This window comes from Syzygium oleosum, unplaced genomic scaffold, assembly GCF_021117445.2.
Source record: "Syzygium oleosum isolate NSW1041296 unplaced genomic scaffold, Sole_v2.1 Sole_v2.03, whole genome shotgun sequence".
NCBI classification, from domain to species: Eukaryota; Viridiplantae; Streptophyta; class Magnoliopsida; order Myrtales; family Myrtaceae; genus Syzygium; species Syzygium oleosum.
The window spans coordinates 12,637,601-12,665,484 of record NW_026607487.1 but is presented as its reverse complement, the minus strand read 5'-3'; the positions used below and the strand labels follow the sequence as shown (position 1 = coordinate 12,665,484).

At 40.8% G+C, this 27,884-nt stretch overlaps 3 protein-coding genes across 5 annotated transcripts; 1 reads left to right on the top strand and 2 right to left on the bottom strand.

Annotated features, from left to right (window-relative positions):
- The first annotated feature begins 2 nt into the window (after positions 1–2).
- Positions 3–5,464, top strand: LOC115670823 (uncharacterized). 3 transcript variants are annotated; one of them, XM_056309878.1, is made up of 8 exons: positions 3–151; positions 249–375; positions 870–945; positions 2,441–2,513; positions 2,717–2,812; positions 3,288–3,338; positions 3,932–4,300; positions 4,686–5,464. In XM_056309878.1, exons 1-8 carry the CDS (start codon positions 83–85, stop codon positions 4,980–4,982), a joined length of 1,158 nt encoding a protein of 385 aa, XP_056165853.1. In that variant the 5' UTR covers positions 3–82; the 3' UTR covers positions 4,983–5,464. The 3 variants fall into 3 exon arrangements, with proteins under 3 accessions (XP_056165853.1, XP_030448038.1, XP_056165854.1); XM_030592178.2 differs by having other exon boundaries at positions 4,647–5,464; XM_056309879.1 differs by lacking the exon at positions 2,717–2,812 and having other exon boundaries at positions 4,647–5,464.
- Positions 5,329–9,767, bottom strand: LOC115670824 (purple acid phosphatase 3-like). Its single transcript, XM_030592180.2, has 7 exons — positions 9,393–9,767; positions 7,334–7,490; positions 7,045–7,152; positions 6,704–6,831; positions 6,429–6,557; positions 5,933–6,000; positions 5,329–5,837 (listed from the first exon to the last, which is right to left on the bottom strand). The coding sequence occupies exons 1-7, from the start codon at positions 9,579–9,581 to the stop codon at positions 5,600–5,602; spliced, it is 1,017 nt and encodes a 338-aa protein (XP_030448040.1). The 5' UTR covers positions 9,582–9,767; the 3' UTR covers positions 5,329–5,599.
- A 2,197-nt stretch (positions 9,768–11,964) lies between these two features.
- LOC115670858 (purple acid phosphatase 3-like) lies at positions 11,965–18,837 on the bottom strand. Its single transcript, XM_030592231.2, has 8 exons — positions 18,760–18,837; positions 17,994–18,087; positions 14,126–14,185; positions 13,447–13,554; positions 13,114–13,241; positions 12,849–12,977; positions 12,685–12,752; positions 11,965–12,181 (listed from the first exon to the last, which is right to left on the bottom strand). Exons 2-8 carry the CDS (start codon positions 18,085–18,087, stop codon positions 11,965–11,967), a joined length of 804 nt encoding a protein of 267 aa, XP_030448091.1. The 5' UTR covers positions 18,760–18,837.
- Between the last annotated feature and the right edge of the window lie 9,047 nt (positions 18,838–27,884).

The window sequence follows — 27,884 nt, the reverse complement described above, 5'->3', positions numbered from 1 at the left end:
GCAGTTACCGGAAACGCAGCTGAGTCCGTCTCGTACGAGGCGCTTTGCTTGGGGAAGAGGGGGTCCCGGGAACGAAAGGAGGATGGCGGCAGATCGACAGCAGAACCCTCGTCTCCTGCTCCGCAACTTCCTCTCTCTGGAGCAGTGCAAGGTCTGTAGAGTCTCGTCAAACCTTCGCATTCACGTTCATGTCACCGTGTTTGTGCGGGCTCAAATGGGTGGTGGTGTTTTGTTTTTTTATCCCGCAGGAGCTGGAGTTCATTCACAAGAGCTGCAGCACGGTTGGGTACAGGCCGTGCGTCTTCTCCACCACCCTCTCTCATCTCATCGCTACGAACTCGGCCCACTTGATCATGCCCCTTGTGCTCATCCGAGGTATGATTTCTCTTCTCACTTTGTTAGTTTGATCCTTTGTTGGGTGAAATCAAGGCGTGGAAGATGGACCCTTTTCTTTTCTTTTGTTTTTCTCGAGAGCGGTGAGAGCAATTATTGGACCTTTTCTTTGCTGGGTAAATCAAAGTTTTGAACTTGGGTCATGGGTTGTGGTTTGATTCCATGGTAACTTAGTCCAATGGCCTCTGATTTTCATAGTTTGGCGTGCTCTTGGATAGCTTCTGTTTTGACAGCGGGATGGAGTGGTTTTGGAGTAGCTTTGATAAATCGAGCTTAAATGTGTCGGAAGATCATATATATTGTTCGAGAGAGAGAGTAATTCTCATTCGGATACTTGTGGATCATGAGCAAAGCATTACTCTTTTTCTGTTGCTTGACGTGACTGACAGAATCGGAGAACAAATTTATGATTTTTTCTATAATTAGTGTAGCTTTCGATTTGATCCTGAAATGTCTGCTTCATTTCTTCATGTCAGAAAAACTGAAAGAGAAGGTGGAGGAATTCTTTGCATGTGAGTATGAGCTCTGTATCGAATTTACTGGTCTTGTCAGGTCTCCTCTTATCATCTGTTCACTTATTTACTTTAACTGCTTTTGCCATAATTCAAATTTGTTTCTGTTAATTTTGCTTTTGCGGAGCATGAACACAACATGAACTGCTAAGTGTTTTTCACGTTTTGATGATGTAATTCGACTGAGGAGCAAATCTATCAACCTTTTCTGAGATTGTGGACTTCTTGTAGCAATATAGCATGTTTCACTTCTCTAATGAACTGTTACTGGTTACTTTCTTTCTGGCCTGTCCTAGCTTGTTCTTTTATTTTCTTTGAAGTGGAAGAAACTGAAGGTGCTTATCTTTGTAGCTTTGTGTTTCGTAATTGGGTCCTTGTTGTCTTTCTTGTAGTATCGAACATTCATAGCACTTCTTCTACTCAGTGTTGGATATGTTGACACTTTGTCTGTGCAACCACTACTGGTGAGCTTGATCAAGCTCAAATAACTTTGCATATTATATAAGCAAAAATTTTGGTGCATAAAAAGATGCTTCTGCTAAATTGAAGTTTAATATAAAGTAGTGCTTATGAGGATACTTCTCTAATTCTAGAGTAATTGTGCAACAGATCTTGTTTGTTGCTACGTTCCTAGGAAGAATGCGTTCTAAAATTACTTTGGATGTAGTGATCCCTCTCAACCTGGAAGCCTTCTGTGGACTTTCAATAGGAGATGAAGATAATATGATTTTTTGTTTTTTGACTTATGGGGCTAGAGCCTGGTGAGAAGACATGGGCATGTATTGCAAGCTTAATTTCTAAAGATGAATTTCTGAGGTGCTCATTCAAACATCATATCTTCCAATATAAGATTGATGATACGTTATGGATCTTCGTATTGACAATGGTATCTGTCTCTGTCTGTCTCTCTCTGCACTTTTGTGCCTGCTTAAGCATGCAGGCGCTTCCGACCAAAAAAACAAAGCATGCAGGCGCTTATTTGTGTTTGTGCAGTTTGTTTGTTTCAATTTTCACCAATGGGGGCAGGGTGGGGCAGTATAGTCAAAGGCGAATGGTGCACTTAAGGCACTAAGTCCTAAAAAGCGCATGAGTGGTGAAGCACAGAAATAGCATGCGCCCAAGCAAAGCTAGGCGCTATAACTCAGTGTAAGAAAGGTAGCAGCGGTTTAACTTACCTAGAATTTTATCGGCAAGTGCTATTGGACCTTGTACTGTATACCTTAGGCGTTAAAGGCATGCGCCCAATCGAAGGTGCATCACTTTGACACTCAAGAAGAGGAATCTCATTGCTTGGCCTCACCTAGGTGTGTGCTTGAAACGCTTTTGACTACACTGGGGTGGGGGGATTTCAACTCTTGTGAGTCGAGATTGTGTGGGGGGATTTCAACTCTTTTAAGTTGAGATTGTGAGATGTCCTCTGAACTGCAATTTGCTTCTCGTAATTTATACCATTGCATTTCCTGTACCTTCCCCTAGTTTTGTAGACACTTCGATCTTCTCATTGATACATATGCAATTCTGTACTTTTGAAACAGCTGGACTAAAGGAGCGAGCATTGGATGGCATAGTGATGATAACAGGCCCTATCTGAAACAGAGAGACTTTGCGGTAACACACTGCTTGTCAATAATATAACTCATCCTTCATACATTGAATTTTGATTTCCTTGATACTATTACGTTTTGCTTGTTCTTTTCAAGTTCCAAATGGTTTTATGAATTTGTAGATTTGGTACTGTTTTGCCTATCTTGTAAGGTTCTCGCGTTTCTAGCTCACTTTGCTGAGAGTCTTTGTCGTTATGGTGGCCAAAGGCAGTTTGTTATTTGAATAGCTATGGGAAGGATTTTAGAGGTGGGCTATTCCATTTCCAGGACGGTGAACCCACAACTGTTAAACCTTCTGCTGGCGTAAGTATATCTCTGTAGTTTCTTCAAGTGGTATATCAACTATGTTTTTGGTCAGTGGAGTCATGTATGATGATATTTGAGTTTGCTGATTAGAAAGGAGTCATGAATTTTAATTATTTGAACAATAAAGTATTGACGAGGTAGTTGAAAATGGTTGAGTTTTCTCTAGGTTATGATATATGGTGGTTTAGACAAAAAAGTACGGAATTACAACTATAAAAGTTTTCTCATAATCAATAGATTAATTCAAAGGCATGATAATAATGACTGATTATGATTCTGTGTCTCTTATTAAGTACTTGAGCTAAATATGATAGTATGGGGCTTAAATGGTATGAATCTGATTTTGATAATTAGTGTTCATAAAATTGTACGTTGGTTTTCTTTGCCGTTTGTGGATATAAAAATTCACAAGTGTGTCTCTGGTTGAGCTATTCAGCAAGCTTGATTGAATTGAATCCTTGTATTTGGTCAGGATGTTCTGATATACACTGCTGACAACCGAAATGTACATTCTGTTGATGAGGTAAGTTCAGACGACTATGACTCTCTCTCCCTGTGCGTCAGTGGGCGCACACATTCACACACAGCTGTGCACGCAGGCCCGGATATCTGCTCTGACCTCTTATAAGGTTACTGGGGAAATTAGGAATTGATGACATCATGAGGATGTTAAGATTGATCTTAAATGCTTTGACATTGATGCGTTTGCTCATGTAAGCAATTCACTATTTCCATGATTTTTGAGTGGGGGCCTGGCGGACAGAAGGTATAGCTTACTCTTTTAGAGAGGAATAACTTGGTTCACCCTCTTTGAGGCTGCTCAAACAAATGCATCTTGCTTTTCTAGTAGTTGCAATTTGCAAGTAATGAAAATGTCTATAGATCTGGCTATTGATACAACTTAGGTTCGAATTCGCGTGGACCTAGCCTCAAAGCACCCGCTAGTTGACAATTGAGTCTTAAAGGTATGATTAAGGTGATATGGGATTCTGGGACAATGGGTGTGCAACACTAGCAATTTCATTGGTCTAGGCCGCCACCTTGTCGCATTAGTGTGTTTACGATACATATATCGCAGCCTCTTGCTCTAGTGCTAATTACTTCATTTCTTGACAGATCATCGATGGGGAAAGACTTACTCTTACACTATGGTTTAGCCGTGATGGTTCTCATGATGAGGATGCCAAACTTGTCTCTCGTCTCTCAGAGATTTTCTCAACCGAGGTGACTGATGTTCCTGGCTCCAACTTACCCTTGCCAGCATCCAGTAATATGTACCGGTTTTCACCAGATCAATCTTCTGACATTGATTCATCGATCAACATATGCTGTGCAAGAATTTATGCTCTGGGATTTGGTATTTGTGCTTTGGAGGACAAGATGAACTTCTTGGACGTGTTTGATCTTTTGATGAAACCACTGCAGTTAACAAGGAATAATGAGATGTTTAACCAGGAATTTGAAAATGTGTTGCACGCGCTGCAGGTATTCTCAACTTTTTTGCTTTGTTTTGTTTTATAGTTCGGGATCTATTGTCAAATGTTGGAACAAATTCTTAGATATGGAGTAAAATTTGTCTACCCTGTTTAGTATTCACTCAACCTAGATGGATAGCTTTTAGATAATACACAAATTCTCTAAAGATAACTTACTTGCCAAGTGCATGAGGTATGGGGGTCTTAAGAGTTCTGTTTAGTAATCTTTCTATGTTTCATCATTCAGAGATCTCTAAATAAGGTCTGGTTTTTTTGCTATATGAACATTCCTTTTAAATTTTGGTGGTGATGTGATCAGTACTTTAAGTATCCAAGTCATTGCTTTTCCTGCTCAGGTGGGGCAGTATTACTCGTGGAAAGCTTCTGAGTTGCAGCGACGCGCCCCTATATTGGAGGAAGGAAAGGTGATCCCACTGTCCCAATCACAAAGCCAGAATGCAAGTGACTTGGAATCCACATTCTTACAGGATCGACGGTTGGCGCAGACGACATTCGGGTGTATGAGCTGTGATGGGTGTGGGACACCTGAAGTATTTCGTTGGGCCAGCTTTTCTGCTGCTGTTGACGCGTGGAGAGATTACGCAAATGAGCTTCACAAGGATTTACTTAGGAGCTTACCTTACTGGAGAAATCATCAGTCAATCTTCGACGTCTCATTTGACGAGCTTTGAATTAGGATTCATTGTCATATGCCTCTGCATTTCATAAGCTTAAATTCCCCTTAAGAAGCAAGTCTAACAATGTCGACACTGTTGGTTGCTGCGGATTTCATGACGAGCCACACTTGGATTCCACGCTTATGGATGGCATGGATCCGATTGGAAGGCATCGACCCGTTTATTTGCCCCGATTGCAGTCGATAATTTGCACTGCTCGTCGCGTCACTTCCCAGCCCAAACTCGAAAGGAAGTGTAAGTCATCTTCCCCATTCTAGCCGCCACTAGCAGCTGGTCCCTTCAAGTCACTAGCCATGTAACATTTGCAGAAACAAGAGCAGTAAAATTACGAGAGCTGATGTTCAGTTCAACTTTAGCAAGGGAGATTAGGGAGAGATAAACTTCTTGACCGGTAACTTCTTTTTCCTTATGCATCATATCGTAATACATGTACTTTTTATCTGCATCAAAGTCGACTTACAGCATGTTCTAAAACATATTCGTGTGTCTCGGCTGCTTCATGAACATAATGCCCAACGAGATCCGATCTCGTCTATGGAGACACTTTTTTTCTTGCTATACTAACCATAGAACTTTCTTCTCTCTCTGTGTGTGGTAATTTCTTGCTATAATTAGAGCTTCGAGTATAATTTTTCGACAGCAGCGGCGTGGAGCTGTTTGGAGATGGACCATTTGTGCAAGACTTGTCCGAAGACGTCGTAGAAGACGAGATCGGCTCGGTCTCCAGTCATGTTCACGGACAAGAAGCCTTGCCCATCGTAAAAGAACTTCATCTCCTCCGGCTTCCACGGCCTTATCACGCCCCTCCACGCCTTTGACCCGCCTCCGCTCGTAATATATTGAATTTCGCTGAATTTTTTTTTCAAGAAAACGCATTCTTTTTAATATCATTGACGAGGGAAGATGAGAAAAAAAGCTAATGCCAAAACCGTAGAAAACTATACCTGTCTGTGCTAGTGATGTGCTCCAAGCAATGGTCATGCCCATTCACGTAAAGGTCAACATTATTGGCCTGAGTCCCCCCAAAAAAGAGGAAAATATAAGTAATCGAGATATTATCGTAGGATATAGCTGACGTGGAACAAATGTTTAAGTGGGTGCATATAAATAATTTGGAATTATTACATAAATAGTTCCCGAATTTTGGTTAAATATGTAATATAATATTTGAACTTTATCTCAATGTGCAATGTAATGTGTTTCCTGAACTTTTAATTTGTTCAATGTGATATTCGAATTTTTGGTATGTATTCAATTTAGTCCTCGGGCTATATGAAGGATAATAATAGATATCTTCATATTACCCATGGACTAGATTAAATATTTATCAAAAGTTTAGGGATTAGATAGAACAAATTAAAAATTCAGAGGTCACGTTACATATTTGACCAATGTTCAGGGATCATATCGATCTTGAAAATGAGAATTTTAAGGAATGACCTCAAGGATGGGGACGAGATGCTGCACGAGCTCAACGGTGACGCCATGTTCACTCACGCTTTTTATGGTGCGGTGCCCAACCACGATTTTCCATTTTGCTGAGGAGTGCTTTAGAGCTGAATCCACATCCTATTGCAGTCATTTTGGGGGGTGGGGGGGTGGAAATATGGAACATGTTTACATTTTGTTGCTTTGGAATATCATGTGCGATTATAAAATATGTTAGTTCCACTTAAGTATGTTCTGAAAATATATGCTAAATCGAAGCTACGTACCTTCAGGAGGTTGGACAGGTACTCGTCCCTCGGCTCAACGCCACTCCAATCATACTTGTGCTCTCCAGGGTCTGTGAAGTACTGATCGACGAACGGCGTCGTGTCCACGAAGAAGAATTCCACGATTTCTATCGTAATCACCCTAGTCAATCACTTCTAATCGAAAAGCAAACATAAGAGAAAATCTGTCTACACGATTATGGCCTTCCCTTATTTATTTATTATTTTGCTTTCTTTCTTAATTTCCATGCCTTAGACACGTGAATGCATGAGGAATGATCAAATTACTCATCCCGAATTTAGCTAAGGTAGATGTTTACAAGATTAAGGATGGTAATTACCTGCGTCTAGGACAAAAGACCTGAAGCAAACCCACTTGCTGTCCTTTTCCCTTAGGATGGGGCTTAATTGGGCCTCAACATCGCCCCTATAATCGTGGTTGCCCAAAACTGTGCGTACCACGAGAACAAGATCATTAAAATTAAAATTTCAAAAAACCTACCCTTTACCGGAATTTATCATCAAATCCCTAAAAAGTTTTGCTTAGTCCTTTTAATTTATTAGATGATCTAACTTGAAGGATTAAGATTTGTACATAGTTATGATTAATTTCAGTGGTTCGAGATTTACCATTGTACCACGGCTTCTGCAAGCTCGGGGCGGTGTAGATGTCGGTGAACGACTTGGAAAACGCGGGGTCGTCTTCTCCGGTCAGTCCGTCTTCGTAGAAGTTGTCGCCGGTGGAGATCACAAAGTCTATGTCCAGCTTCGCTCCGATCACTCCCATCTACGATAATCAGTGAGGAAACACAAGAATTAAGGTAACAATCGATTGCTTGTGATTTTCTATACTCTCAGCTTGATTTTGAAGGCTAAACAAAAGGTGAATTTCTCAACAATAGCATTATAATTCATGAGAAAAAAACAGTAAAGCGCGAGGTTACTCGTGCCACAAAGTAATCCATCTAACATTTCCATCGACAACGAGATGCGGTAAGTCAATCACTTTTTCACAATCGCTTCCTTATGTGCTTTAGTAATTAAATAGGAGAATTTCAGAGTTTTAAAAATATCTCAATTAGGATTATTCAATATTCCACTTGTAGTTTGTGCAACAGATATTTCCGACAAATAATAAAAATTCTCGAGGCTCAACATGATTAACACAGACAATTTCATCACCGTAAACACAGGGATCACAAGGGTCACTATTCTTATTTATACATACTAAGGCACATCTCAACTAAGGCACATCTCAACAATTGACTTTTGGCGAATCTCACATCAATTTATCATAATCTAAAAGTTCGTACGAGCAAGGTACCCATCTGTCCAATGCCCCGGATAACTACTCAATGTATCGTAAGTAGATAAAATATAGTAGTCTTTTTCTTAATGGGAGCGTGGCATTGATTCCTAACGTAAGTTAGAAATCTCAAAATGGAATATCCATAGAATTATGCTTTGCTGATGCGAGAGAGAATATGAATAGCGTAAAGCAAGTGGTTGAGTCGAGTCATCGTGACATTACACCCACATATTAATAGAATCCCAGACAAGAAGACCCTTTGGTTGGTGCCTTTGCTTTTCGCTTTCATTGGCTATGAACAACTAAACGTGTTGATGACAACTAGGTTAAGAACTTGCGACCGACAAGAAAGCATCGACTGTATTCGTGATTAAAAAGAAACATTCGTCCGCATGCCTAAGTAATCTTGCAGCACGCTCATAAAATGTGTGACGAGGAATGCAAGAACGTGTCCTAGGGAATCGGGTTCTTTTTTTTTTTTTTTTGGGTATTGGAATCGGGTTCTTTATTATGACATTGGGAGGTTACGAAATTCACTTGCTTACGTAACTGGTGCGATTTGTCAACTCATATGTGACTTGCTGGTTAGGTTTCCATCAGGATCAATTGACCTTTTTTCAAGAAAAGAAAAAGACAAAGAGAGTGCATCAGAAGAAATGGATTTTCATTTTTGAAAAAATGGCATTTATCAAGTAACATGTGTGTATGGTTACCATTCATCATCACTTGAATTTTATGAATGTTATTAGCTTAGTGGAAAGTAGGAAGAGCAAAGTAATTGAGAACTTGGAAGTCCTAAATCTTATCCACAACTTATCATCGAATTCTTTCATCTTTTGATAGTTGCTTACGCGATGGCCTTAAATTCCATTTATTGGTATATGTTTGCGACTTTATTATACTTTTCAACGTATATAGGGTTTGATTGCGTCAATGAAAATGTTTAGGACGCGATTGCATGTTGTAATAGGAAGTTTCGTTTTCAATTGCATAAACTTAAAAAAGTTTTCGACCCACTTGTCTCAAATGCAAAAGAAATGATTTCGCTTGAACACAAGTATACATTGGTTAAGGGAAATATATGGATCGCAACACCGATCATTTCATAGAAAAAATCGATGGGTGTCCAATCTAAGACATACAACCACGCAGACAAGATGTTTCAGGGACACTATATATGACATCATCCATTAGTATGAATTTTAATCGGTACGGCTTATGAAGGACCGGGCCCTAAGTATTAGTGTGAACTTGTAGGAGGAAATGAGAGCTTTCCCGCAAGTTTCGATGACAATGAGGTTCCAACGTCGAGAAACGCTAAAGAAATCATCATCATTCATGCAATTAACAAAAGAAAAAAGGAGGGTTGTACGCGAAAACCTGGGAAGCAACTTGAGATTGGTTGTAGTTCCCTTCTCTCCCCCAATCGCCGACCATCAGGAAGCTCAGAGTCCCGTCGGGTTTGACGCGGTGGTGGAGCCGCTGCAGCTCCGACATGGACGGCGGCGCCATGCATAGCCATAACAACAAGCCGCCCAAGAAGAGAAGGCGATACCCGCCTTCATCCATCCTCTCGTTTCGTCACGGAAACGTGTTCAAAGCTCGAAGCAATCCAAGATCGGATGAGAAATAAACGGAGGGGAAAACGAATAGAGGGAGGACTCGAATGACTTTCTTGAGGCTGATAGCTTATACGGTTCTTGATTAGGGCTTTATATAGCTTTGTTGGGGGGCGGTGTTTGATGATGAGAAGATAGCTTGGGATTGGATGGGAGTGGGGTTGACAATGATAGGTAGCTTGTTGAGAAGAACAACGTCGGATGGGGGAAACTAAAACAATGTCACATGTGGCTGGCTTTGAGGACGTGCTTAGGTCGTGTGTCACCTGTTAGCGTTTGAATTTGAGATTGGAATATGCTAAATTGGCTTTGGATGTGTTGCGTGGTCATCCGAGGGAAAGAATATCTCCAAAGAAGTTTTTCTCGAGGACGACAGGTGTTTTTGGCTTCTCCGTGGGGGGAAAGTCAAGGCCAACGAACACGAATGCCGCGACCAGATATTCATGGAAGCACATCTAAACTATGTTATAAAGGAAATGGATTTATTGGGGGAAAATGACATGAATGGTTCATGAATATTGGTTTAATGTGCAACGTCGTCCTTAAACTTTTAATTTGTTTAATACGGCCCCTGAACTCTAAATAAATGTTCAATTTAATACCTAAACTTTGTAAAAATGTATAGTGTCGTACCTCTGTTAGTTCAAATTAACGGTATCTGCTGACGTGGCTTCTGATATGTTAAATTTGGATGGTGGACAACAAAAAACAAGTTACGCGTGGATTATCCAAGTAAAATATTCATCTCAAATTATGATGGTATAATCCACGTCATTAAATAATGATCGGCATTTTTCTTTTCTTTTTTAAAATTAGATAAAGACAAAGATGGGCATGTTGACTCATCATTTTTGAAGATCCAACCCTGCGTATAATAATTTGCATCATTAAATAACGTCTTATTTGTCGTATAAACAAATTGAAGGACTATATTGAACATTTACCAATAGTTTATGGATCATATTGGATAAATTAAAAGTCTATGGACAACATTATACGATGGACCAAAGTTGATGGACCATTTATGTCATTTTCATGATTCTCTGTAGTTAGGGATAACTATATATATATGGTCCAATTATCTTAAAACTAAGCAAAATGTCCCTATCTTTAGAGAAATTTACTCTAGAAAGAACCTTGATCTAACATCTTCTCTCTCTTCTCTCTCTTTACTTGCCCTCGCAAATGAGGTTATGACCTCCTATATGAGGTCGCAACCTCAGATGGGAGATCGCCTGAGACCGGGCAATCTCTTGGTCGCCTGAGACTAGCTAGGTCCCTTAAGTAACTCTTGTCAAACTACGGTTGACAAGGTGAAGACGATATCGACGGGGACTTAAATATAGATAATTAGTGAACAGCATGACACATTCTTAAATTCCATATTAGCAGGAGCCATATATTGCTCTTATTTACTAATGAGCCACTCGGACGGGTTTAAAAGTCCAACGCATAGAAAATATTTTTTTGCAAGCACGCATACTTTCGAAAGTGGGAAAATTGTTCAAAAAATCCTAAACTTATTACATTTTGGCCAATTCAGTCACAAACTTTGTCACGTTTTGCCAATTGAGTCCATCCGGCCAATTTTAGCCAGAAGTCGCTAACGTGGATGCTGGCCGTCCAACGTGTCACGACCAGCGCTGACGTGTATAATTTTTATAAGTTTTTATTTTATTTTTTCCTTCTTTTTTTCTTTCCTTTTTCTTTCTATTTTTTTTCCAAGCCCAGCGAGGGTCACCGACCAACCCTCGCCGGTCACAGGTGAGGGCCGTGACCGCCGATGGCCGACAACTCGCCTGTGGTCGGTTGACAACCCTCGCCGGATTTGATAGGAAAAAAAGAAAATAAATAAATAATAAAGAAAGAAAAAGAAAAAAGATTGTTCATGTTAGCGTCGACCGTTCTACGTGACACTACCAGCTTCCACATTAGAAATTTCCGATTAAAATTGGCCGGATGGACTTAAGGCAAAAACGCGAAAAAGTTTAGGACTCAATTGTCAAAATTGAAAGGTTTAGAATTTAATTGGCCAAAATGCAATAACTTTATGATTTTGTGGACAATTTTCCTGTCCGGAAGCTGTGGGCAGTTTCTACTTTCTATCTAACAGCAACGCTAATCTCTTCGTCATAACAAAATCGGCAATCATAATTTTCGAAAGAGTTGTTATAACAGCATGAAATCAGAGTGATCTTTTGATCGGCGTCTGAAATTGAACCAACATAAGGTCAACAAAATTAGAGAAACCAATGGACTTACAGACGATTGTTTACCAAAAGATTATTATTAAAATCTTCACACAAATATCAAGCAGAAATCATAATCTTTCTCTACACGATGGAGAAAATTTCCTTGGTCCTGCTCCAAGTGTGCAAAACGCTGCCAGAAACGTCGTAGAACACGATGTCGACTTGGGCCGGAGTGATCCTCACGGACATGAAGCCTTGCCCGTCGTAATAGAACTTGACCTCCTCCGGATGTGTCGGCCAATTCATCACCCCCCTCCACGCGTTCGACCCACCGCCGCTCGTCAAAAATTGGATTGGGCTGCATTAAAGTTGCCCAATTATTGTGGCTTTTGTTGACAAAGTGCTCGTTAAAACTAAATTAAGAGAAACTTTACAATTTACAATGCATTGATGGCTTTTGGGTCTTGCATAATCAGTATCTTGAAAATCGAACTATATCAAATAAAATATGCTTAATCAGTGTCTCGAGAACACTCGTTAACAGAATCCCTTTTCTTTTTAACTTTTGTAAGATTCGAGATAGATATCGAATCTTGCTTTATTCAATAGCACAATGATTAAGTTTCATTTTCCATTAGTAATACTAAGGGTGGACAAATTCCTAAATGATTTTCGACATGGAAAAATTGGACTGCTATGTCTCTACTCAGTCTTGCAAATCATCAAATAGAATAATCACTCCACATTTCACACGGTCTTTTGACCTAAATTTCCCTTTGTTTTTTTTTTTTCCCTTTTATATTCCCTCTAAGGGGAAAATTGATGTCTTTGGTCTCTTTAAGATGATAAGGGAAGTATTACCTGTCCGCAGTTAATATGTGCTCCAAGCAATGATCATGGCCATTAATGTACAGATCGGCATTATTCTCCTGAAAATAGAACATCGTGAAAGATACCCAGAAAAGCTGTGTTGTCGAGGACTTAGAAATCTTATCATGGTGGTTTTCCAAAGGAAGTGGCATTACCTCAAGGATTGGAAGAAGCTGCTTTACCAACTCGTCAGTGTTCCCATGGAATCCAGCACTTTTGATGGGATGGTGTCCCACCACATTCTTCCATTTTGCGCTCGATTCTTTCAAAGCTGAATCCACATCCTATATCAACCATTGCGACACTGAGTTGAGATCGGATCGGGACCTTCTTGATTACTGATTTTGATTTATGCTCTCATGATCATGACACTTTGTATGTAGGATACATCTGCATAAGGGCCAAATGGATGATTTGTACCTTAAGGAGATTGGAGAGATATATTTCTCTGGGCAAGACTCCTCTCCAGTCATAGTTATAGCCTCCTGGCTTTGTGAAGTACTCATCAACAAAAGGGTTCGTGTCCACAAACAAGATGTCCGCACTTTCTGCTCATACAGAAGGTAATTAAGGAGATCTGATCAGCACATTAGATACTGTAAATCATAAAATTACAAAAGCTTTGAGTATATGAACCTACACATGCTTCATTTCGAGGGAGAAAAACAGTAAGTGTTTTCGTGAACACTATTAATGGAATGATGTATGCATACATCTAGCAGTAAACAACTAAAATCCATTGTTTTGGCTTACCGGCATTGACAATGAAAGATCTCGAGCAGAGCCATCTGCTGTCCAGTGCTCTGAGGATGGGGCTAAGTTGTGCCTCAACATCACCCCTATAGTCATGGTTGCCCAAAACTGCATGCACCAAAAAAAGACAAAAAATAGTATCGATGCGAATCAGTGATCGATACGCACACGAATAGGCTTAGCAGTTTGAAAACTCTTCGATTAAGTTGGCCGAAGACTCCTGGTTTACAGGGATTGTAGGCTGAGTTACTTGGCCCATCACGGGTTCTCAGGAATCAAATTCTGACCATAATTCTGGCCAAAGTTTTGTCTCTGGAAAGGAGCTCGGGTTGCTGATTCCCAAAGATAGGCTGCTGTGGTATGTTCTGACACGGTTCTATATTCGGTTGTGGAAATCTCTTCATCTCTTTGCCAGTTCAGTCCAACCTTTCCATTAGGGCAATCTTAAGTCGCTCCGCCTTCATGTTTGGAAGAACTCACACAATAACCAGATATCCTTTCTTGATAGCTTACTATGTTAGACAGGTTTTCTTTTTTCCATTGCAATAATCATGCCGTATTGATTTTGTATCAATGTAGGGCTAGGAATTAGTTGATCTTGCCTTATCAATGTATGGCTAGGAATTAGTTGATCTTGCCTCGCCTAAACTACCGTATCATTAAAGGGCTAGGAAATTACCATTGTACCATTGCTTTTGCAAGCTAGGTGCTGTGTAGATTTTGGAGAACGACTCGTCGACTGCGGGATCATCGACGCCGGGGGAAAATTGTCCAAAAAATCCTAAACCTATTGCATTTTTGCCAATTCTGTAATATCCTCAAATTTCGACCATATTCGGGATATAATGAAGTGATTATTTATCGATGCATTGTTAGTTAAATCTCGCTCCGAATTGATCACTCACGAGAGATTAACCATGAGAGAAATGTTATTAAGGAATTAAGTACGTATGACTTAAGAACTCGACCATGGATTGACAATTCGATCATGAGGATTAACGAGGGACAATTTTGAGCCATTATAGATTGATCAAGGAATGGTTATAGAATGTTTTGCCAATAGTATACAATCGGATTGCGGGTGATTCCGCCTGACTATTGTATGGATTGCGAACAACCTTAGACCAATTTCTAATGATTGTGTACTTCGGAACTAGTGATTGGCCCCTCGTAATTACATGACAACCGAGATCATCCATGGCTCGAGAAAGCTTAAACGTGGATTGATATCAAGTCAACCACGGGTCGAATACGCGTAACTCTTAAAAGCTGCCCGTTAGTTTGAGATATACTAAAGTTGCGATTGATCGATTTTGACCATGAATTAGAATCCGAATTTGGGTATCGAACCTTTGAGGATCTCAAGACTAAACAATTGGACGTCGCCTCATTGAACTATTTGTTTATCGGTTTGCTCAAAACTCTCGGAAAAAGAGTTAATGGGCCGAGATTTGGAGCCCACGAGGAAGTGGGCTGGACGAAGGCCCAATGGGCCTCACACCCATTGTGTGCTTCAGCCCAATTGGGCCCGAGCAAGCCCACTAAGTCCACTATTACCTTGTTCAAGCCTAATTTTGAGCCCAATAGCATTTTCAAGCCCAAACTTGATTTATACGAGTTCGTACAAAATTCTAGCTCTTATACACGTATAGTATTTTATACTTTGTCAAATTACCAAAATGCTCTTCTAACATTAATGACCAAGAGACAAAGGAGTTTATGAGTGAAGACTTTGAGGCATGGATTTATGTGGGGAGATGATGAACTTGGACTTGAGCTAAGCTTGAAGAACAAGCCTATCTAGAAAATAAATATCTCTCTTTTCTCTCACTTACTCTCTCTCCTCTCTCTCTCTTCCACCGGCCCCTTTCCCTCCCTCTTGGCCTCACCATTTCCAGCCACCACAGGCCACCATCTCAACCCCTTTGGCTGCTGTTTCGCCGGCTAGAACCACCAGCAGCAGCGCCGTGATCGCCTGGAGCGTTACGCTGCTCGTCCAAGCCGTCGTCCATCACTGGACCGCCTCACCGCAAGCCAATAGCCCACAGAAGTTGTTGCTGCTGCTGCCCTTGCCTTCCGTCGTCATTCCGTGTCATTTCCGAACCGAGCCATGAGTAGCCCTCGCCGTCGATGTCGCGTTCGTGTTATCGGAATCACTAACGGGTGAGTTTTCGCCATAATTCCTTGATTAGTATGTTAAACTTGATTAGGATGAGTTTAGATTAAGTTAATTATGCTTAATGCTAATTAATTATGGATTAATTGATAAGCTATCGCGATAAGTGATAAGTGATAATGATAAGTTATCAAGAAATGCGATAAGCTATCGGAGTTTTAGTGATAAGCTATCACCAATATTGCGATAGGCTATCGAGGTTTTAGTGATAAACTATCGAGGTTTTAGTGATAAACTATCGAGGATTTGACGATAAGCTATCGGATTATTTTATAATTAATATTTTCTTATTAAATAAATTAATTTTCGGATTATAAATATTAATATTTTATTAATTTGTGTTTACTTTTTAATAATAATTTGTGATTTTTTTAGGCTTGAATTATGATGCCTATGTTCGAAATTTCCGTATAAATTAGCTGGTATAGCAAAATGAATGGTATTGCTATTTTCAAGGATGGAATTACGGGCATATGAACAGTAAAACTCGAGGTGTCGGGTTTATATATCAAATTTTATGAGTGGAATAGGGTGAGGATATTTAAATATGGAAGTATGCCAAGTTTGATGGTTTAATTATATGTACGTTATCACGTGTGATTATTCTAGTGCATTTTTACATGCGAAAGTTGCAATATTTTGACGTATTAGTACGGATCATGTTTGCATTGGCTAATTGAGAAAGATAACAATGGGACTTGAGTGATTGCTATGTGTGCATGATCACCTAAAGGTTCCTTTTGTTCCCGGTTATACCGAATGACCGCCAACCTAGGGTTTGGCTGTGGCTGTAACAGGTTGTGCTCAATTTGGTAATTAGATGCCATCACAGGGGCAGGGTTAGACGAAGTCATTCGCGAATTGGATTCGGAATGAACCCTTTTTATGGGATGCCGTCATTGAGGTTGGGGAGATGATGCTGTGCCCGACAAGGCGGGACGATACCTGGTTATGCTCGAAGACCGCTAACCTGATGCAATATCGCGGGTTGTGCCGTGCCCTGAGTGGCCGTAGTAATCGGAATACGCGTGATAAATATGGTAGTATTGCACTTGATTATGGGATGAAATTGTGAGGCATGGTATAGGACGGGCCAAAGCGGTTTCACCTTATAATCGGGACTCGTGTGGATGCATTGTGCATGGGAAAACGCTGCGTATTCTGATTACATTATATGCTTGCTGCATTATGATTGTATATGGAAGTTCATAACGCGCAGGGCATGTGTACCAAGGCAAGATAAGAATGCCTGCGATTGTTTAATGGCATGTTTGCTTATACTAGGCTGGGTAGCCTGCTCGTGTGTATAGTTAAGGCAAAGCCATGGTAGCTTTGCTATTGATATGTTATTGATAATATGTTGCATGTTTTAGGTGCATCCGAGATAAGTTGATTTCCTAATCGAGGCTTAGGTCGTTAACTTACTGAGTTTATCTCATTATTATTTGTTAACTGTTTTTCAGACCCCCGACCATGAATCACCCTCCGATGCGTTTTGGCGTGCCCATGGATATGAGCATAATAATAGTAAAGTTCCCGGTGGGACCGAGTAGGGTTTATGAGAAGCATATGTCAATCGTCTGGGTGGACGAGTGGTTAGCACTGTGACAACCGAATGAATTTGTAGCATGGTTCATAAGGGAAGGGAGTGGGCGGTTTGGCCCGATAAGGGGCTTTGATGGACCCCCTGATGGTGGCGCTGGAGATGAGGTTTGGGACTCCTTGGATCTCGATCCTCCTGATGAAGCTGTTACCGATCCGGATATTGGTTTGAATGACATGGAGTCCGAAGCGGACAAAGTGGAGTCCGACCCGGACCCTTCTCCGGGTTATGGCCAGTTGTGTTAATGGGTTTGGATATCCCATCTTTTTAACCCTCCCTTTTGATAGGGAAGCTAGATTAACCCGACCACCAAATCCCTTTTTGTTTATGTGTGGTCTTTTAGGAAGTGGCCTTGTGATAGGCTTGTATATTGTATCTTCCAAGAGTTGACGTTATTTTTATAAAATGGCTTCACTAGTTTTCTTCTCAAAGTGTTTTCCTTACTATCCCGTTTTATTGATTGTTGTTTGGGTGAATCTAGTCCGCTTCCGCATGCGTTTATTCGATGTTATTCGTTTGGGTCGGCGATGCGTCCTGAGATGTTGCCATTACACAACAATTGGTGGGATGTTAGCGCGCTCGTGGGTTCGGGATGTGACAAATTCAATCATAAACCTTTCAACTTTGCCAATTGAGTCCTAAACCTTTTCATTTCTTACCAATTGAGTTCATCCATCTAATTTTCGTCGGAAATCGCTGATGTAGATGCCAAACGGCCAGTTTAGGACTCAATTGATAAAAATGCAATAGGTTTAGGACTTTTTGGACAATTTCCCTTGATGTCGATGAGTCCGTTGTTGTAGAAGTTTTCGCCTGTGGAGGCTACGAAATCTACGTCCATCATTTCTCCGATTATGCCCATCTGCCACACATAGCTAATTCAAACTTCCAAAATTGTACACATGTATATAGCCATTTGCTTTTGTCTGTTCTAAAAATCAAGCATAATTAAGCTCTCAATATGCAATATCAAGAGTAGATTTGACAGATAAACGTAGAAACATTACAATTAAATCATTGTACGGCGTGCTCCCTTCCCCCTAAAGAAAAGAGATTATCAACGTTATACTGATTTTTTGCGTTCAATAACGACGTCAAGTCTGCGTGGCATCGAGAATAGTAATTGGACATTTCAATAATGCATTGGAAAGCTAAAAGAAATAATTTTCTTGTCACATGTCCGCGTTGTACTGCACTGGAAAGCACATATTATATAGTCCAACAAAGTAAAACTTCTGATTGGCTGAGTTTAGGATAAGATTGGTACATGTGCATTTGATAAATTTATCTATGAGGATTAGCGTTACAAGTTGCATGGATCTTTCACTTGCGTGTGAAATCGTGTCATGCACGTTTCATTTATTGGATTTCACAATGTCATGCATGTCTCTCACCATACACAGCATCGATGACGAAGACCCATGACTACATGTATATACGCATTGATACATATATAGTCGCATAGAGGTCTCTCAAGGTAAATAACTGACAGATAAAACACCAAAGAAGACTTATAGAATAGTAATATTATGACCTGAAGAGCAACTTCAGTTTGGTTGTAAAGTCCTCTTCTTCCCCAATCTCCCACCACCAAGAAGCTCAGCAAGCCGTCGGGCTTCCACGAGTGCTCGAACCGCCCAAGTTCGGCGCGAGCTCAGCCCAAACACATCATCATCGCTAGAACAACAGGAGCCAATAACGTGAGACTAAAGGCGAGAGAAGAAGAAGCCATGGTCGTCCGTGGCTCTGCAACTTTTCTTGGGGAAAGAGGAAGAAAGCAACAATGCACGTCGGAGCATAGAGTGGGGGTAACTTCTTTATATTGCTCCGGTGCCACTTTTCCTAGTGGAAAATATAGAAAACAATGTGCCATCTTCTGATAAGATAATGAAAAAGGGTGTCGATTATATTCTAAGGTAAACAGTTCTTTTTGCAAAGACCAAGAAGCATGGGATTGATGACAAGTAATGCACAACAGGACAAGGTAACTTGGCTCGGATGGTGGGGCACTTTGGTGATAGACAGACCCCCGCTTGCCACCCTATCCATATCGGTGATCTATCCATCCACTCTATCACTTGTTTTAACTTTAAAATGTTATAATTTATTAGTATCGCACTCATCTCGATGTGTTAGCTCAGATCAAAATTTAGAACAAAGCAGGTGTGTGTCTTATCCTATATCCAGGGTGTTAAATGTGTATACCATATGTTTTCGCGTTTCATCTCATTATGATATTAATTTATCGAAAAACTAATCGAGTAGTGTACTATGATAAGTCATCGACCGATAGATATTTAAAATGAATCCCATCTCATCTACACTCTCCAAATTTATGAAGTAATCATCATGATGAGGCACATGTGACATGGCAACTTCAGAAGCCCATCTCACGTTATGTTTCATGCAAAAGAAAAATATTGCAAATGCTTTCTTAAATGTATAATCGATTCAATCTTCTGTACTATTTCAAATATTCAATATCATCAAATAACATGCATTAACATGTTAAAGTGTAAATTATAAAAACATGCAATCACTATGGAAAGCTTAAGGAAGAAGGTGACATGCATAGTGGGTGAGACGCTTTGTCTAGATTACAGGCCCCAATTCCGCTTGTTTTGGAGAAGGACGAGATTGAACATTCCACATCAGACAAAACTTTAGGAGCGATCATGCGGCGGACGTTAGAGACTAGAAATGTCATTATATCAAGTTAAAAGGCCGTTGTTGTTCATACGTCATACATGTTATTTTTTGGATGAGAGATTAATCTTTTATGGAAAAAAATTTTGTTGTACAGAGCATCTTTCTATAAAATTTAAACCAAGATATTTGCTGCTGCTTCTGCTACAATGAAAGCCATGAGTTTTTAAGCAGGTCAAAGAGTGGCATAAGAACATTTGCAATACCGAACCAACGCAAAACCGAAATTGAATTCCTAATCCTAGAACGTCCGAACCCGAAATTGTCTGAAAACTAGAGTGGGTTTAACATAACCCAAATTTCTGAACCGAGGACATCTCATTTTGATACTCTTATCAGCTATTATGTCTTTACATATAATTTTGCATCATTATAACTAGTATATAATTGTAATCTTTAGATGTTGCAATTTATTAGATATAACTGATAATCATGAAGCAATCGAAATGGAAGAAGACTTACACACGAACAACCCAAAATCCAAGAGAACTTTGAAACAAATAAAGACCCAAATTGGTCCGACTTGAGTCCCAGAACTAGACAACTCAAAATGAATCAGGTCCAAATTGATCCCAACCCGACCCGACATGCACTTAAAATTTCATAGACCGAGAGGCCTCATATTCGAGTATAACTTGATATTGAATCTAAAGAGTTGAAACCAAGCCGACCCGCCAATTTGCCACCCTTTGCTATATCCAATGCTAAATATATTAAAATTAGTTCACAAAATCAATGTACTAAGTGACGTGACAGATTGCAAAGATAACTAGTTCACATTTGATACCCAATCAACTTATCATATCATTTGACATAATTTTTTTTATAAATAATATGTAGTACCCAAGCAATATTCTATCATTTCCCTTTCCTCTTTTGTGACGGCGGAAAATTATCCATCAAAGCAAAGGAAGTTGTTGATGGGCAAGATCCAACCATTGGGCTTGGGCCTATGATCTGTAAGTGCACATTATTGTTATGTTAATGTTTTTTTTATTGTAAACATGTGTCGTGCATAATAAGTAGACAAATCGTTTTTCCCAGAAGTTTGGACTATTAAGAAACAGGGCAATAATATATTTCGCAACAGATGACGCTTGTCGTTTATAAGCAACTTTAGAATGAAACAAGCTACGATTACCATAAATGATGTTCAATGTAGATGACTTAGTAACGTTTAAGTCTTCGGTTCCTTGGCGTGCGGAAAACGTATGTTTGCTAAGAAAGAATTGATGAATGGGCTGCCCTTAGGATTCTCTTCTAGTGGGTTCAAAGACCGCTCCATTGTATAATAACACTTGAAGTCACACAAAAATTTCAAATTATGTTCATTGTGACATATTTACCCTGAACTTTTTTGTGACATAAAAAATCCCCAAACTATTTCAATTATGACACATTTACTCTAAAATTTTTCTTATGACATAAAAAATTCAAAACTTGTATTTATGTGATGCATTTACCTTTCATCAAGATTTCGTTATATGATTTTTCAGACATAGCAACGTCGTTTTTATTTCACTTAAGCCATGTGACCGCCATGTCAACACCGTTTGCTTTTTAGCGTCCATGTTGGCAGATTTTTAACGATTCTCATTGACAGAACTGTTGAGAGTACGCAACAGAAGTCTGATACCTTCAACTAGAGAGACACTACAAAAAAATAAGGGTTTTGCCACGAATTTTGCCATGAAAAATGTGGCAAAATTCGTGGCAAAACTAATTTCCAACGAAATTAGCGACGAACAAAAATTCGTCAGTAATTCGTCGTCGCAAATTTTTGCGACAAAAAATTTCAATTTTCGTTGGTAATTTGCGACGAAAAAATTTCGTCGCAAAATTCGTGGCTAAATTCATGGCTAATTATTCGTTGCAAAAATCGTGGCAAAATTCGTCGGTAATTATTCGTGGCAAAATGAATTTCCAACGAATTAGCGACGAAAAAAAATTCGTCGCTAATTCGGCGTCGGAAATTTTTGCGACAAAAAATTTTAATTTTTCGTTGGTAAATTGCGACGAAAACAAATTCGTGGCAAAATTCGTAGATAAATTCGTGGCTAAATTCGTTGCAAAATTCGTCGCTAATTATTCGTTGCAAAAATCGTGCCAACATTCATCGCTAATTATTCGTGGCAAAATGAATTTCCCACGAAATTAGCGACGAACAAAAAAATTCATCGCAAATTTTGGCGACAAAAAATTTGAATTTTCGTTGGTAATTTGCGACAAAAACCAATTCGTGGCAAAGTTCGTTGCAAAATTCGTGGCAAAATTCGTCGCTAATTATTCATTGTAAAAATGGTGGCTAAATTCGTCGCTAATTATTCGTGGCAAAATTCGTGGCACAACGAATTTCCCACGAAATTAGGGATGAAAAAAATTTTGTCGCGTCGCAAATTTTTGCGACAAAAAATTTCAATTTTCGTTGGTAATATGCGACGAAAACAAAATTCGTGGGAAAATTCGTTGCAAAATTTGTCGCTAATTATTCGTTGCAAAATTTGTCGCTAATTATTCGTGGCAAAATTCGCCGCCAATAATTCATGACAAAATTCATCGCTAATTTTCCGCGAACTGTATTCGTGGCAAAATTCGTCGCTAGTTTGCCAAGAAAGTTTTTTTTTTGGGTCGCTAAATTGCGACGAAATCTATTCGTGACAAAATTCGTCGCTAAGTTTGCGACGAATTTTGTTTAGGGACAATTTCGATTTTAAATCTAATTAGCAGCAATAGTAATTTCTACAATGTATAAGTTGCAAAGTCTCACATGATGGTATTCGATATTCAATCTCATAATACATAGAGGTAGCTAAGCACTAATGATCATCATGTAATACATTCAAAACATTGAAAGGACGCGGGACAACTATAAAACGTTGGCAGCTTTGGTACTCGGCAAGACATCAGGAACAGTCATCTTTATTGACACTTGATGAAATATGGATACATAAATAAAGATATCGAATTTGTCCAAAATATAAAAAAAAAACATTTATACATGGACGTGGAACTAGCTATAAAAAAAATAAGTAGGAAGATTTTAAAAAAAACGTTCAAGGACCAATGTTCTTACATTTGAATATAAGTCAACTTTCACATCCATTAGAAGAACATATGAAACCAGCAGCAACGTCACAATTCTAACTCCTAAAGCCGAGAGATGAGGATGTCACTTGAAGCTTGTCCTTGAACTGACGAGGTAGCTCGCCGCGAGGGGACGACCACAACGATTGGTCGGCCCCGAAGAGAATGAACTAGGAAGGACTGACAATAAAAGCATCAACATCATCATCATCATCATCATCATCACCAATCGCCGCATCATTGTGTGGCTCATCATTATGCCCATCACCTATTGGATTAATAGGAGGTACAGGAGGAACCTCATTGCGATCGATGTCGAGGTGTCGCATGATAATTTGCATTTGTTGTTGCATCACTCTTATTTCTTTGTCCTTCTGTCCAAGTAAATGCTTCAGTGCTTCGTCCTTCTGTACAAGCAACTGTTTCAGTTGGCTCAATTCTTGGGTCATTTGCTCCTCATGTCGTGTTCTCCTTGAAATAGCCGCATTGGAGGATGAAGTTGCAGCAGCCTTCATTTTGTACATCCTTGACAGGGATCCCATCCCAAATATTTTTCCTCCTTTCATCCCACCCGCTGCCTCCATCCATAATGCCATACTGTCAACCGATGGCTCAGACACAGCAACACCATCACCACCACCACCATCACCACTAGCAGTACTCATTAAAAGTTCATCATATTTTTCCTATATTAACAATATAGATGAAAATAAAATAAATTCATATATATTACCATAAATATTAAAAACATTCATGATTTTCATTCTAGTTTCCATAAAGTCCAAACTATAACCTTACATACCTTAATAGCTTTTGCTCGAGCGCCAGTCCATGTCTTATCCTTTTTCTGAAATATGCGTTCAAATGTAGCTGTAAATGTGGGTTCCGTCCCCAATTCATCTGCCTACAAAATATAAACATAAATGAGTAATCATTGAATTAAATGAACTGACATGTTTAAACAGACTTACCATTCTTCTTTTATGCTCCTCGATGCTGATAGAGCCCCCAGCATATGTGGCAGACGTAGACCCGTCACTAGAACTAGAAGCTCAATTCTTCTTGTTATGTTCACACCTTTGCTTATGCTTCTTAGTTTCCCAAGTTCTCGTAATTTCCGTCCAATTGTCAGCTGTAATGAAATCCGGCTTTTCTTTTGTTCTCTTCGCTCTATTTCTCACATATCGCATGGGATCACCGACTTTCTTCTTAAAAATTGTTCTAACCTCATCCTCTTCCATTTCATCCCACATGAACTTACGCTACAATCAATATAAAAGCAACTGAAAGTTATTATGAGGGTCACAGGTCACATATCCATTACAATGCATGTCATGCCCCGTACCCCACGAAGCGCGAGCATCCCACCTGCGGTCGATTATAGTGCGACGTCCCAGGAAACGTCGCCGACCCAACGCCCAACAGAGAACAAGCACAAGCGGAAGAAATAAACAAACCCTGACAATAATATTACGAAACAATGGATAGCACGACAACAATCAATCGCTGCTAAAAATATGTACACTTTATATTACTATAGAAAACCTTTTTACAATATTTGTTTATACAGCAACAGCAGTCAACACGCATAATAGCAGCCTCTAGGTCAAAAGGGTCAGTGGCTAGGGGTACTGGACGGGACTAAGACGGGCTTCAGTCAAAAAGGTGTAACCCGCTTTACTTAGGAGTATTGCCAACCTAGGGACCTCAGTCCGGGTCGGACCCTGGGGACTCCTCTATCGAGCTCTCCCGGGACTCGAACTCCTCGGAATCCATGTCCTCTGCTGCATCACTCTCGTCCTCCGAATCCGGTTCTAACTCAGGGTCTAAGTATAATCCCAGCTCATCCTCGGCTCCTATTTCTTGATCGGATCCCAGTTCCTCAACCTCTCCATCCTGCTCTTGATCTACTTCCATGGCTACCGGCTCTTCTTCATTCTGATGGTCCAAGGGTTCCGGATCAGCATACAGCACTTCAGGTTCTTCAGCCTCCTCGACCATGGCAGCAGGTCCGTCCACGGTTTCGCCCTGGCTGCTCCAATCAGGCGTAGTTGGAGGATCGGAAATCTCACCACTTGCCATCTGTGGGATCATGACATTATTCACGTCTACCGGGACATCAAAGGTCCTGAGCGGGGGTCCGATTGCTCCGTCGGCTCCTCTATAGCACCAAGCCACATATTCTTGGGTGTGGTAGTGCGCCTCTCCCACATTTACAAATAAAACAGCATAATATCTCACATAGGCTGCTCCATCACTACAAGGGTGCACGCTTGACGACCGCTGAATATTGTGCGGTATCCCAAAAAGAGGTGATGCCCTCGGCATTCTACGGCTGGGGGTCTGAAAAGTTGGGTTATAAAAACCGTGAGACGAATCTCAGCGATTATAACCCATAAACCTAGGCTAGGCTAACATGCAATCTCCTGACAGGCAAAACAACATAATACACAGACAATGGTTTGGCCTTTGGCCCAAACAGAACATAAGAATTACCCTGTAGGTTAGGCAGTTCATTAAATTCCTCAAGGCACGTGCATAAATACGCTGATCATATGTGCGCCACGCGCATGCTCATATTCGCAATATTCATCTCTCATGCCGGGTCGTGCATTTTATGCATGGAATGTCAATGTCATGCGATGCTCCCAATTCAGTTTACCCAGCACACTGTCTCAATTATTAATTACGACTCGAGTCCACACAATTCCCGGCCCGGTGCGTCTAGCCTGCTACAAAGTGCATGAGGCGCAACACCGATCTGGCCCAGTGTCTCTAGCCTGCTACAAAGTGCATGAGGCGCAACACTGATCTCCCTACGAACCAGAGCCTGCTACAAAGTGCATGAGGATGTCGTCTTCCGGATATACTGGGCATCGTCCTGCTACAAAGTGCATGAGGACGGCATCGACCCTAAGGCCGTTAAGTGATCACACGACACCTTGCCAATTTTATCCGGGCCCCGCGTAAAACGCATCAGGGCATAATTAGGTGATCACATGCTCATGGCAGACACGCATTTCCGCACAATTTCATCACACGCCTCATTCTCGGCATTCATAATGCGTGACCATGAAAAATGCAACATGAACATCAGCAAAGTACAGACACTCAATCAAGTTTATATCGCCACACAATGCCCAATTTCACAATTAGCATGCTCACTTGGCCAATTAATACCGTACGGCTCAATTCCACTACACAATTCAAGCCATAAATTGGCCAATCACACTCTGCGCGATTCAGCCACGCGAGCACGCAACATGGCATTATTCAAATTTCCCAACAATTGGGTACCGAATCAACAATCCAATCAGTCCGGGCATACCCGGCAGTCCAATCATAAAATCCCCAACTCATCCGTACTAGTCCAATGATTATCTCTAATAATTCCTACTAATCTCCTCAAATATAATTCCACCTGTCGGTCCTCAATTCAGTCTTAAATATACACCGATAATACCTAAGCCAGTCCAGAAAAACGCACTATCAGTCCTAATCCGAGTTTAAGAAATATACTCACTTAATTTCTGAACCACGGCGACGGGGAACGGCGGCCGATCACTGATGAACAGTGAAACCGGCGGCAAAGTTCACGGCGGTATGGACGGTACTGTTCACGCGGTACGGACGGGTACTGTTCACGCGGTACGGACACTGTATGGGGACAGGTGTTGGTCGGCATCGTACGCGCGTGGCTGGACGACTAGGTGGCGACGGAATGGCAGCAGCTCGGCCGATCGGGCTCCGGCGCGGCGGGACTTGCTCCGGCGGTCCCTTAGCCGGAAAGAAAAGAGAGAGAAAGAGGGATAAAGAGAGAGAAAAAGGGGTCGGGTGAGGCTGAGGTTGAGGCTGAGGCTGGGGACTGAGGTGGTCGACGGTGAGGCACGGTGGCCGGTGGCGGCGCTCCGGTGGCCGGCGGTGAGCTCCAGCGAGGCAAACCGAGAGAGAAAAAGAGAGAAAGAGAGGGAGAAAGCTGCTGGTGGGGGCTGTTCTGGCCGAATGGGGGAGATGAGGAGAGAGAAACAGACCTGATCTGGTCAAATATTGCAGCCGAGGGGCGCCACGTGTCGCAAATCCGACGGTTTTGACCAAAACGCCCCTAATCTAACGGTCCTAAATAATCCTATCCAAATAATTGAGGGGTAAAAGGGTAAATAAGGCCAATAATGCAGCAGATAATCCATATTTAATTACCCCAAAATTTTTCCCAAAATTCGGAACTGAAAACGGCCCAGGGGCAAAATGGTCATTTTTCCGGTCCCGAGGCGAAATTCCAATTTTCGCCCGTACCAACCCTCCATGTGCGTGGCCAACATAATATGGTGTCGGAATCGCGAAAACAGCCCTTTAAGCCCTCGAAAATCGGCTGCAAAGTTTCGGGAATAAAATAATATTATTTTTTCAATTTCTGTCGAAATTCCAATTTTTGGCCATACTAACTCAAAATATGCGTGGCCAGCATAATATGACGTCAGATTCCCAAAAATAGTCTCTTAAGCCATCGAAAATCAACATCGAAATCCGGGCCCAATTTCGTGATCAAAACTCGCTCAATTTCCAATTGCAGGGTCTCTCACTAACTGGCGGCTGTTTAGAGGTTACGCGTATCGACCTAGAGTTATCCGAGTCATAACGGTCCGATCATTGAGAGAATGAGAAATTATCACTTGTCCCAGTAGTCACGATCGTCCGGTTTAAGTTCAGGACTGGTTGGCCACGTGCACTCTCGGTCATGCAGAATCACCTGCGATCCGATTGTACATCGTTGGCCTTGGCCAAATCAAATCCGTCACCTTTCCTAAGATCAATCCACATTGGTTCATAATATTCTCTCATCATTTCATATGATCGGTGTCCGCTTTGCGA

Coding starts and splice junctions, on each gene's coding strand:
- LOC115670858 (XM_030592231.2), bottom strand. CDS start 18,087: ATGGGCATAATCGGAGAAATGATGGACGTAGATTTCGTAGCCTCCACA. Junction 13,555..14,125: donor GCAAAAGCAATGGTACAATG/GTAATTTCCTAG, acceptor TGGTGCATGCAG/TTTTGGGCAACCATGACTAT. Junction 12,753..12,848: donor AGCTTCTTCCAATCCTTGAG/GTAATGCCACTT, acceptor TTCTATTTTCAG/GAGAATAATGCCGATCTGTA.
- LOC115670824 (XM_030592180.2), bottom strand. CDS start 9,581: ATGGATGAAGGCGGGTATCGCCTTCTCTTCTTGGGCGGCTTGTTGTTA. Junction 7,153..7,333: donor GCAGAAGCCGTGGTACAATG/GTAAATCTCGAA, acceptor TGGTACGCACAG/TTTTGGGCAACCACGATTAT. Junction 6,558..6,703: donor ACCTGTCCAACCTCCTGAAG/GTACGTAGCTTC, acceptor TGACTGCAATAG/GATGTGGATTCAGCTCTAAA.
- LOC115670823 (XM_030592178.2), top strand. CDS start 83: ATGGCGGCAGATCGACAGCAGAACCCTCGTCTCCTGCTCCGCAACTTC. Junction 376..869: donor GCCCCTTGTGCTCATCCGAG/GTATGATTTCTC, acceptor TCTTCATGTCAG/AAAAACTGAAAGAGAAGGTG. Junction 946..2,440: donor GAATTTACTGGTCTTGTCAG/GTCTCCTCTTAT, acceptor CTTTTGAAACAG/CTGGACTAAAGGAGCGAGCA.